General features: G+C 36.6%; 1 protein-coding gene across 4 annotated transcripts; it reads right to left on the reverse strand.

The window, feature by feature from the left end:
- Positions 1–81: 81 nt before the first annotated feature.
- Positions 82–11,867, reverse strand: LOC147287006 (Tetratricopeptide repeat (TPR)-like superfamily protein). 4 transcript variants are annotated; one of them, XM_086239083.1, is made up of 24 exons: positions 11,759–11,867; positions 11,428–11,523; positions 11,250–11,308; positions 11,014–11,106; positions 10,808–10,880; positions 9,816–10,148; positions 9,652–9,716; positions 7,748–7,879; positions 6,779–6,820; positions 6,146–6,679; positions 5,656–5,810; positions 4,912–5,398; positions 4,705–4,767; positions 4,512–4,613; positions 4,010–4,303; positions 3,841–3,933; positions 3,651–3,752; positions 3,442–3,546; positions 3,211–3,344; positions 2,859–3,042; positions 2,513–2,644; positions 2,227–2,339; positions 2,059–2,140; positions 82–1,891 (listed from the first exon to the last, which is right to left on the reverse strand). In XM_086239083.1, exons 2-24 carry the CDS (start codon positions 11,495–11,497, stop codon positions 302–304), a joined length of 5,037 nt encoding a protein of 1,678 aa, XP_086095209.1. In that variant the 5' UTR covers positions 11,498–11,523; positions 11,759–11,867; the 3' UTR covers positions 82–301. The 4 variants fall into 4 exon arrangements, with proteins under 4 accessions (XP_086095209.1, XP_086095208.1, XP_086095211.1 ...); XM_086239082.1 differs by having other exon boundaries at positions 11,428–11,596; positions 11,759–11,840; XM_086239085.1 differs by having other exon boundaries at positions 11,428–11,518; positions 11,759–11,826.
- Positions 11,868–12,227: the final 360 nt, after the last annotated feature.

Genomic DNA, 12,227 nt, shown 5'->3' on the forward strand with positions numbered 1-12,227 from the left:
ACATACACTAATCGGAAGAAAAACGTCCATCATCTACTTCACAGATCATTAGGAAAATTCTGAAAATAGTGACACCACCACTGAGACTGAACTAGATAACAGCTTTTTATTCATCAAAATCTCTAAAAAATAGTAGACAAAAAGTAAACATGATAAGAACATATTGTGACAAAAAAATTCCTTGCTTTTCTTAAAAAACAAAAATATAGAACTTTCTACATTATAGGTGTTATGTGAGAGGTTTGAGGTGGACAGAATGATACTTATTGGTACCCTCATTTCAGGTTTATGATCTGTATATTCAATGAACAGGAGCTGAGATGGATTGCTGGTTGTACAACCCATTTACCCCACTTCTGAACTGCTGCTGCCTTCTTCTCCTCTTTGTCACAACTGTAAATCCTTCACCATCCCCCACTTCATTTTTCTTTGCATCTGTTGTTCTTGGTTGCTCAGAGTCACTAGATTGAGAACCCAAGTCCGTCTTTCCTTCAGTTCCATAGTGGATTTTTATAATGGCACTGTCATTTTCTATGGCATCTGTATGATTTTCCTGCTTACTTTCACTCACAGAATCCTTATTCTGCTGGACAGATTTCACTATGAAGCTCAGCAATATCTGCCTTGCAAGCTCTGACTTCTCAGACTCAGATATGCTCTTTCTCAAAGTACCATCTCTACTTTTACCATTGGATTTTTCATTCAGTTCCTCATCTTCAGCCTTACTGATTTCCAATGAAGAATTTGATTCAGTTGCAACTTCTGCATATTCATCTACATGATCCACTTGCCAAGGACTCTGGGGAACAAACTCAGGAGCATGTGGGTTCATGATTGTTGCAGGCCCAGAACCGTTTCTTTCTGTAGTGGATCTTTGAAATTTCTGAACACCTTGTCTCAAGCGGAAAGAGTAATTGGTTTTATAATACAAAGGCGACCGAGGACCACAAGGAACTCTAGCAGCTACTGGGGGCACCGCAGGCGCTGAAAGCATTACTTGACTGGCCCTCACATCATATACACTTGTAACAGCAACAGAATTTAGAGGGTGAGTCGTGGCGAGTGGTCTTGGATTGAATGGTTCTGCTGCAGCTGAAAGCTTACTTCCATTTCTTTCTCCAGACCTTTCCTCTAGAATTTCAGGGCCTATTTCTTCCATCTGGGTTGCACTTGCATGATCTGTTCCTTCCGTTTCATCATTTGGATTTACTTCAACTACAGAATTGCCTATGTTTTCTTCAGTTTTCAATGCCTCAGGTGGAGTGTTGCACGTCTTGGTTTCAGGTTTTTCCACATTAACGTCTTCACCTTTATCCAGCAATGACTTTAGAACTGTACCTGGAGGTGCCAAAGCTACTTCTTTGTAAGATACAGATTTTGAAGTCAAGTTCGCAGTGGCTGGGGTAGAGGAGACTTTAGAACTGGAAGTTTTGGACTTAAGTTTAACTGAATCCTCTCCAGCACTCAAAGTACGAACCTTTAACTGCTTCGGTGGAGACAAATCATTCAGAAAGCTCTTAGGAGCCACAGTCTGCGCTGGTGAAATGATTTCCCTCCGGTATTTGGTTTCTCTAAAATATGAATATTCAATGTCTGGCCTCCTTCGCCCAGACTTCCGCCCAGTAGCAGTATTCCCAGACCGCCCCTTTGAATTGGCTTCTTGCCACCCTTCATCTGAAGTTGTTTCTTCAACAGTTATGTTTGTAACTGACAAACCATTTCTAGAGATATCATCTTTTTCCTGCGGTTCCTGATGAACCCATCTATCCTCGACTTCTCCAGTACTATCATCTATCAGAATCACAGTGTTTTCCAGGCCATCATTTGGCAAGTCATCAACAGCTATTTCATTTTGATGTGCCTGAGAGATATTATCACTCAACTGATGAACCTGAAAATTGGAGAAGCAATGTAAGCACATCTAATGTGAAATATGGTTGCATATTACAGTAAGATCATCCAATGTGAAGCAATATTCTATGCCCAAATTTTGGGCCAACAATAGAATCAATGATGAATGCAGACTGGAAATGGAAAATATAAGGAATCCCTATCCACCTTTGTACGCCGCTGCTTCCTATGTGCATCATTTACTTTCGAATCTTGATCGGGACTAATGTAATCTAGGAGATCCGATACACTGCATCAAAGGATAAAAGGGTTTGGTGTCCAAACATATGATCGTTTAATTTGGAACCAAGTAATTTGGGAATACCATATTAATACCTAAGGTGACCTTTGCTTGCAATTAACACATCTGGCTTTGGGGATCCAATTCGTGCTGCTTCTTGCTGCTCTAGAGATTTAGATTCAAAATATTCAAGCCATGCAGCTGCATCCTGCTCAGGAATATATAGCACATTAACACGTTTGACTCTGAAATTTCAAACTATTAGTCTAAGATAAGCCACGGCCACTTCATTTTCTTGTAGTGAGTAACGAAGAAGGCCACTAGCACATAATGTACCAAAAATCAGATAAATATGGACAATAGTAAAAATTGAGTAGTCACCTGAGTACGAAGATCCTCTGGTCCAAGTTTGGCCTGAAGTATCTTGAGTGTTGTTTGCTCATGTTGCACACTGAGGGAATATGCTTCCATCAATGAAAGAGCTATGGCTATGGCATGATAGCTTGCAGCAGTCTAAAAGGTGAAAAGAAAATCAGCTTATGAGAATTACATACACTGAGTGTTTGCAGAAAAAGGTGGGACATGCAAGCAGGTATGCATGCACACGAGCACACACAAACGCAATCACACACAGATAGAGAGAGAGAGAGAGAGAGAGAGAGAGAGAGAGAGAGAGAGAGAGAGAGAGAGAGAGAGAGAGAGAGAGAAGAGAGAGGTGAAGTGACACCTGTATATGATCTGCTCCTAATAGTCTCTGATTACACTTGAGAGCTTCGTGCAGGTATCTGAGAGCAACATGGACATTACCCGTGCCCTCTTCCATCATAGCCACATTTATGTATGTTGCAGCTGTGTTAGGGTGAGATAGTCCACAAGTAAAATGAAGAAGAAACAAAGCACGATTTACATACCTACCAAGGACAAGCAAAGTTAAATCAGAACCATAAAAGGGAAAGGAGAAAACAAAATTTATAAGAAATATGTTAGTACAAAACAAGTAAGACGAACATAAAATATTGTCATAATTAAGCAAAAATGTATACAAGTTTAAAAGGGGGACAAAGGTTAATTGAACTTACTTCAAAGCCAATTCAATGTATTGAAGACGATAATAAAAAACAGAAAGATCTCCATAGCTTTTCATGGTATCTGGATGGTCAAGCCCAAGTTCCCTTTCATTAATAGCTAAAGCCTTCTGCTGATAAATGGTGGCCTAAACAGTGACAGAGAAGTACGAGATATAATATATAGAACAGAACACAAAAATAGATATAGAATCAACCATCGTTAAAACTTAAAGACAGTAATACCTGACTAAAATCACCAGTGTGGTAAAGAACTACTGCTAGAAGGCTGTAAGCACTCGCAGTAACTCGATGATAGGGACCACAAACAGCTATCATCTTTGCTAGTGCCTAAGAATGCAAGAGGAAAAATCAGTATCAGGAAAGAGAGGGCATAATTTCCCATTGACAGAAAGATTGTACATATATTTCATTTACAAACAATGGGGAGGTACCTTCGTTCCATAATTAACAGCATCCTCTAGCTTTCCTTTATCCAGAGCAATTTTGGATGACTCCAATAAATTCCGCCCATCTGCTGAAGAGCATGCTACATGCTGTCAAACAAAATTTAGAAAAACATAAGATATTTGGAATCCACAAAAGATGGGTCAGTAATAGAGGGGACAATGAACAGAATAACACCTTACACACTGGAACCATGCTAATAATGTCGAATTTGCTGAAAGGGTTTTGGCATTCCATGTCATAATCTCTTGGAACCAATTCCAGTCCAACCTGGGAAAAGACACATGTATATACCATGACTGTGATTTGGTTAATATACTAACTATATCAGTCAAAATGAAAATACCTTCTGGCAAATTCCTCGGAGAATTGATAACTTCCTCAAGTGCTGAAGTTCATCTTTCAGCGTCCAACCAAATTTTCTGGCTAGGAAGATTCGTAACCATTGCAATTTGAGGACATCATCTTCCATCCCAGAGCCTCCAAGTAGAAAATTTAGGGTTGAAGCTATTGCCGCAGATAAGTCAGTTAATTTGTCAACAGAAGCAATGACTGCTTCAAGCACGTGCTTGAAAGCTCGAGTGACCATCTCATGAATACAAAGTGACTGTATGTGTGGAAGCTGCTCCGAGAGTTCAACCTGATTTGTAAAGAAGACCCCAGGAACAGGAAAAAAATATTACCATTTATAAGTACAAACGTGTTCAAATTCACTCCAGGACAGAGACCAGTGAAAAAAGGAATAAGTTTCATAAAGCAACCGAAAAAGGGTATTGAGGAAAGTTTAAAATATTAGGTGATCAGGAGAGAGAGAGAGAGAGAGAGAGAGAGAGAGAGAGTTTCCTCACCACACGACCCAAAGAACGCATCTGCAGTCCCCTTAAATGCATGAAGTCTGTTAGCGTACGGCCATCAACTGGAGAAAGTTCAAGTGATCCAAAGTCTGTAACCTAATAAAGTAAAACATTTAGATCATAAACCACACAGAAGACACTGTAACCTTATGTGACAAGGACAAACTCAATATAAACAGAACATTACCAGCTTTGGCAAGGCAATTTCATCATAAAATTTGTGTGCCATATTGATAAGCTCATCTGCTGACTGTCAGTGTCACAAAAAGCAAGCTTAAACTGTTACTCTCAACCACACAAAGAGACTTAACTAATATTGTAGCGACATTTTTATCTTTCATAAATGGCACATATTCAAATATGAAAATATATTTGAAACAAGAGTCTCATAAACCTTTAGATGAAGATTAGTTCCAGATTCCTTCAGACGTACAAAGGCTTCTTCTGAAATAAATTTCTTCAATTCTGCCTCATTGCCAATCTCGCCATTGTTTAGCTCTAATTTAGCTGATCCCACATTCAGACCGGAAGGACTCGCATCAATTTCTTCCTTATCAAATGTTTGACTTTCGCTACTTGTTTTCTTCTCCCTCTTCCTCAAAAATTTAAATTGCTTTCCTAGACCTTTCACAATTGGTTCAGCCTCATTAACAGGACTATCGGAATTGTTAATTATTGAGGTTTCCTGCTTTTGTAGATGTTGCACCCAGCAAGAACCAAGTTCCCATCTTATAGACCTTTCAGAATTGGCAGACTCGTTCTCTAACTTCATCAAGCTCTCTTTTATTACTCTTCGAACCAGACACGTAGAAGTTTCTGAACCATCTGGATTAGAGTGAACCAAGGATTCAGTGCTGAACTTGCGAAGCAGAATCCTCAAGCTGTAGAAAATTTACATTCAATCAGTGAATAAGTATACAGAAATAACATGCATGTTGCAAATCTCCAGAGAGAGGAACAGCTTCCATTGAAGTTGCAAACATGCTATAGGATGGAATTCCAGCTTTACATTTTTAATTATCAAAAGTAAAAATTGGATGATCAAATTGAGTTTTAGATGAAAAACTATCCCTTCAAGTTATTAAAGGCACCAATCATATCCATTGCATCAACAACAAAAAGAGCATATGGTTCGAACCTGTTAACGTTAAGAGAATTAGCTCCTCCATCAGGTTGATCGTCAATGTCAATATCTTTAGCCACAGAGTTCCCCTTGTTTATCTTACCAATAACTTTAACTGCTGCAAGGTATCCACAGTGCCTTACATTGACTACACCCAAGGAGGAAGTATCCTGCAAAAGTACCATTTTGTTCATCTCTTCATGCTAGTCACTTGTAGAAAAATATGTTCCTCAATGGAAACAAAAAAAACAATAAAGATCTTGTGTAGGTGTTGGCGATCACTGACTGTTTCACCTTTCTTTTCTTTTCTTTTTTTATCTCTTTTAAGACACAAAACATAATAGGCTAAACAATGACAATATCTAGTAAGAAATAAGGTCGGGAATGAGAGACATCCTAATCCAATTGAAGTAACTTTCAAGAACAGTAAGAAGAGTTGCATTCCTTAAATATGGAGCATGCATAGATACATAAAACATACACACATACATATAAAAGAACTTACATGAACAACTACACTCTCATCTGCAGTTAAACCCTTAAGTAAACACCTTTGAGAAGCTTCCTTAGCAGACATACTGCATAAGTGATCACCGTTAACTCTTACTTCAGACTCTGACCATGCATCTGTCGTATCGCGTTTTACAACAATGGACAAGTCTCCGACACAATCCTCATAAAGGATGGAGCCAGGAGAACAATCAAATGTCTTCTTCATATTCATAGTGGAATCTATTAAACCGCGTATCGCTGCAGTAGCTTTAAAGACCGAGACATCAATAAATTTACTATGAAGTACAAATGCTTTCCGGTCTCGCACAACCCTCTCCTCCTCAGTTTTGCAAGGTAGGGAAGCCAATATTGCGAAATCTGTGGCCCATGGTCGAAGATCATATTCGCCATTTCTTCCCTGTCCTCCACCATTTCCACCCCAATTTTCATCTTCAATTGGTAAAGATGGAAAATTTGATGGAGACTCAGCAACAGATGGAGGAACAAGCCATGTATTGGCTCGAAAACCATACGGAAGATCACCAAACTAAAGAAAAGAGGAAAAAAATAATAAACACATTAAAGAAACGAACTTAAGCATTACTGATTTTAATTAAAGTACATTGACATTAAACTCATTTCTAACCTTGTTATGATCTACAAAAGCTTTCATCAAGGATTCATATGCCTGCAATTACCAGACCATACAAATTAATTATTCTGAAACCAATTAAGGTCAGCTAACAGAAATCAGATTATACATAAATGCTGATGGAAATAATTTAGAAGATCTTTTAAGAATCTGACAATATTCAAGAAAAGGAAATTTGACATTAGAAAATTTTCAGAAATTCAAACATAAAGTATCAAACTCAACTATTGCGTGCATTTTGGTGGTAGATTTATTGATTCAAAATTGAGGGAGGAAGGGAGAGAGATAACCATATCTTGCTTCCTTGATTTCCACTATAACTTTGTGTGACAAAATTAAGCCATATCCAAAATTACCAATGGTATGTGTAACATAAGTTGCTTGCATTTAAAATTTTTTAATTTGGCCTGATGTTATGCAGTTATAATTATAATAAATTAAACTCAAGTCCTGTTTTTGAAAGATTTTTAAATGAAAACCCAGCTAAATAAAAAATTAAGTTCAAGCCCAATTTGTCTGTGTATGCGCGCGCGGAGTGAAAAAAGACACTACCGAGCACTTGGCATGGTACCAAGGGCTCGGCAGGCCGAGCGCTTGGTAGCCTACCGAGAGCTAGGTGGATGCAGATGCATCATGCACCTAAACCCTAATCCTGCATCTGCATAGTTTTAGGTTGCAGATGCATCTTTTTAGATTACAGATGACATGTTTTAGGTTGCAGATGACATGTTTTAGGTTGTAGATGTAGATTTTAGGTTGCAAATGCAGCTTGCAGATGCATCCGCCAAGTGCTCGGTAAGTACTACCGAGCGCTCAGTGGGAATTTCCGAGCGCTCAATAGACAGTTTGGGCTTCTATTTAATTTTTGGGCCGGCTGGGGTTTGGATTAAATTTATTTTTCATTTTGGATTTCTAATTAAAGCACCTTTATAATTAAGGTATAACAAAACAGTAAGTTCTCACATTGGCAAAAGCTCTACTGAGCTGTTGCAGAAGATCCACCAATGAGTAGCTTTGTAAAAACTGCTTTCCCACAGTGTAGAACCCTTTTACTGATGCAACCACTTGTATTTGCTTCCCATTGCAAATCTTAATCTGTAGACATTTAATACACTTTCTCAGAGAGGGCAAAGTATGACCATAAAAACATCACATGGACTAGAAAGAGTTAAAAGGAAAACAACAAAACGATAACTACATATGAATAAATGACAACAACATGAATGTTGAGCATGCCCTGTTTAGGTAAAAAAAATTCATGCATGTAATAAATTTCTTTTTTATCTCCTTAATCTAATTATCACATAAAAAGTATCAAATGTATCTCTATTATTTAAAACAATTTAATAATAAATTCAAGAGCAAAAATAGTAAGGAAATATTTAAATTATCCCATTTCCTTCTTCCAACCAATTTATACTCATCTCACGTTCTCTCTTCCTACTTTAATTTGTGTGTATGCCTAAATTTTCAAGTTCTTTTTCTTTATAACTTTATCACAATAATATTATCTTGTAATACTTGTTCCACTCCCTTATCTAACAATGATTAACCTTTCTACCAAAAGAAAAAATCATGTAAAATATTTCAAAATCTTTATCCATCCAAAGTAGCTTGACTTTTCCACTTAGTTATCGAAAATAGTGCACTTAAAAGTATGGTAAATGAATACAATGTGACCAGCATTATGCTCGAATGTACCATTCAAAAGCAAAGACTGAGTGGTATCATATACTATTATGCAAGTACAACATCCACGTGCATAATATTTTATTTATGGTCTAACCATAATATAGGCCCGTTGCTTTTACCAAAAAAAAAAAAAAAAAGGCCGGTGAAGATCGTGCAAATTAAAAAATTTATATTATATAAAGCTCTAAAATATTTTAGCAAATTACATTTAAATTAATAAAATATTTCAATATTACATAATGGTCAATGTAAATTTTCTTTTCCCATAAAGGTCAATGAGTTTTGAAATTATATTTCATTTTAGTCACTAAGTTCAATCCACTTGATGATGTCATGTATTTCGGTGCATTGAAAAATACTAATTTGCCCATCTTTTTTTTTCATTATTTATGAGCATAAAATTATGACGTTGCCCTTAATTTAGTTTAGGGTATGAAAATGTGATTTAAGGTATAGAAATATGGTGCAAGATATATAAATGAGGTTTAGAATTATAGTTATGAAACTTATGGTTTAAGGTTTAGGTCTTGGGTTTGAGAGCTAAACTCTAAGTCGTTTCGCAGCATAACAGTCAAACATAAACTTAATACAAATCTAAATCCGAATAGTAATGTATGTTTATTAATCTATTGTAATATTTTTCATTTTGGTCAATAATAACTAAAATAAAATTATAAAAAAGTGCATTGATTAAAATGTAATTGTGAAAAGTTTTATTGATTTATTTGTAATTAGCCCAAAATATTTAAAGAGCAAAACAATAACAATTATTATTATCATCATCATTATTGAAAATCACTTGTTGTGCAGCTCTAAGTGCCCTGAAGGAAAGGCATTACTTAATTTATAGGTTTTTTTTTTTATTATCCTAGATGCAAACTTAAAATTTGTCTTAACATTGTGAAATAATATCAGGCGAATAACTGATTAATCACTTAATTATTAGGTTTGATCATCAAATAATGCAAATTAAGAATGGAACAAAATGCAATTGATAAGATAACCGTTAGAAGGACTGTAGAATCGCCCCTTACACCCAAGTTTCAATCCCTCCTTTCCCGAATCAAAAACAAAATAATGGAATAAAATAATACTAACAAGTAATAACAGTATTAATGTAAAAAGGGCATAATTGGTATTTTCTTAATTAATTAATAATAATAATAATAAAATACCTGAATTTGAAAATAGTCTCCATCGCGCTTCTCGTGCGCATCTTCCACGTCACATCTCCTTAAATCTATAAAACATTAGAGGAAAACCAAAAGTGAACATTTTCCCACGTTTTCCCGGGAACCAAACAGAACGCTAAGAAAACGAATTAAAACGGGGCACTCACGGAGAATGGGAGGAGAGAGGTGAGAGAAATTGAAGAACTCGTAGAAGTCAGAGAGCTTGGGCGTCGGATGAATGGCGGCCATCCCCAGACTCTCCGAGATCGCCGAGACGGACGGTTCCGATTGCGCTGATCTCGCACGGACGACGTCTCCGCCATCGGACGGTAGAGGAGGGTCTGAGTCCCTGTTGTGGGGCCTACTGCCGCCGCTCTTCTTCGACTTAGAGTCCGGAGAAGAGACGGACCGTTTGGGCTTCGCGAATCGGGTGGTGCAGGCCACCAGGTCCAGCAGCCGCCGAACTTGGGCCACGACTTGGGCCTTATCAGTGTAGTCCTCTGATAAAAAATAAAGCAAAAGAAATGTGTCTATCAAATAAATTGCAAAATATTCTCAAAAAAAAAAAAAAAACTAAAGCTTTAAAAAAAAAAATTGGTCTTAAAAAATTTAAATCACTGTAAAAGTCTCAAAATATTTTTTTCTTAATAAAATGACATTAGTGGACGGAAAATTGAATTCGAGACATTAGACATTTAGACGTAAAGCTAACCAATAAAGACGTGTTTGTTACACTGAATTGGGTCGGATTATACTGAAATATACTAATTTATATTAAATTATAAGGAATTAGACCGTAATTTTTAGGAAACGAGTCTAGAGCTACATGTTCTTGCAAAACTATAAAGTCTTTCATTTTTTTAATTTTTTAGGAAACTTCAAAATCTTTAGACTAATAGAAAAATGTTGTATTTTTCCAATGTGCTATTATTTTAGTTGGGAAGATCCTTTTTTTTTTTCTTGTTGGGAAGATCATATTGTACTATCATATACATTGTCTTTATATGAGTCATATGACAAATAAATTTTGGCTTCACTTACTTTTAAAAACCTAACCCCAAATAGCAATTCTTTAAAAAATGCACAATGAAAATGGCACTCAACATGGTAGTTGTTGTCAGTCTGGTTGATGCTTGAATTATATGGTGGATTCACCTACCTTCAACAATTTTCAGAACACAGGGTTTCAGACTAATAACCTCTACCCTATCATTCAATCTCATCCCTTTGACCTGAAAATCAAAGAAAAAAAAAAACAAACAAAAAAAAGATTAAAAACCCAACAAATTGGGCTAAAAATACTCGAAGATATAAACCATGTTCTTGGAAAAGTAAATAAAATAGTCCAATTAAAAAGGGGCTTACCTCATGGGACAAGGAATAGTTTGTAAGATGGCATGTCTCTACATTCACAGCCAATAGTCTTTTAACATCAAGTATCTTGTCAGTGGAGATACCCTTCATATAAAATCATCAGTCAGCCAATTAATCAACCTTTTTTGCAATATAATTATGTCAAAACAAAATGCTAATTTGGGTTCAAATATGAATGAGTGTTTGGAGAGAAGGAAAAAAAATGAAAAGGAAAATTCATTCAGTACCTTAAGAATGACTTGTGCATCATATGGGGTAATGACAGTGATGTCAAGAACACTGGGAGCTACCAGATACAAGAGAAATGAAAACATAATTAGTACTTCAAAATTAAGCAGAGTTCAAGTGGGATTAAAAATTTCAAAGGGATTGAAATTTTCAGAAAACTGGGAATTGGAATCTAACCCTTCTCTTCTTTTTTCTTCTTGTCTGACTTGGGCTTGTTGGTCTTGCCTCTGCCTGATCTTGGGGCCATTGGATTGGATTGGATTGGATTGGATTCTGTTTTCCTTCAACAAAAGCTTAATCAATTTGGGAAGAATTTGAGAAACCCAGTTGAGAAATAACTAGAACTCTGAGTAAGATTCAATGAAACACTAATTAAAAACCATGCAGAAACAGAAGAGGAAAAGGCAGAGGAGAGTGAACAGAGTTTAGAGTGGGGTGAAAAGAGTACTCAAAATGTTTGTGAAAAGTCTTTCAATTCAAAGAGATAGAAAGATAGGATAGGGTTTACCCTCTCTTTTGGATTTGTGACCAATTGTGGCCTCTCCTTCTGGCTAAACAACCTGATATTGATATTGCACTCAATCACTCACACTCTCTCTCTCTCTCTCTCTGTGTCTGTGAGAGAGAGAAGAATGGCGATACCTTATAAGAGAGAAGAGCAGGGGAGGCCCATGCACTGAGACAAAAACAGAACTGGTGGTTTGAGAGTGACCGTTTAAGAGGTGACACGTGGCAGGGGATCGTGTGGCCGTTCGTTGTTTGTTTTATCACGTGTTGGGACCTTAGATTTCCCCACCAGTAAGGAGTAACTATGGACTGTTGAAATTTGGCACTTTGAGCAAATTCAAAGAATCTCTCGTTCTCTTGGTCTGTTCATCACTGAATCCAGCTTTTTGTCACAGTTTTCATGGTTATTAGTGCTTGTATTTACTCACAACTACACTGTAGAATTTTTATCTCAAATTCTTGAGTTTTGG

Source organism: Dryas octopetala, chromosome 4, assembly GCF_963921425.1.
Source record: "Dryas octopetala chromosome 4, drDryOcto1.1, whole genome shotgun sequence".
Lineage (NCBI taxonomy): Eukaryota > Viridiplantae > Streptophyta > Magnoliopsida > Rosales > Rosaceae > Dryas > Dryas octopetala.

Coding starts and splice junctions, on each gene's coding strand:
- LOC147287006 (XM_086239083.1), bottom strand. CDS start 11,497: ATGGCCCCAAGATCAGGCAGAGGCAAGACCAACAAGCCCAAGTCAGAC. Junction 4,768..4,911: donor GAACTAATCTTCATCTAAAG/GTTTATGAGACT, acceptor TGACACTGACAG/TCAGCAGATGAGCTTATCAA. Junction 3,547..3,650: donor CTGTTAATTATGGAACGAAG/GTACCTCCCCAT, acceptor TTGCATTCTTAG/GCACTAGCAAAGATGATAGC.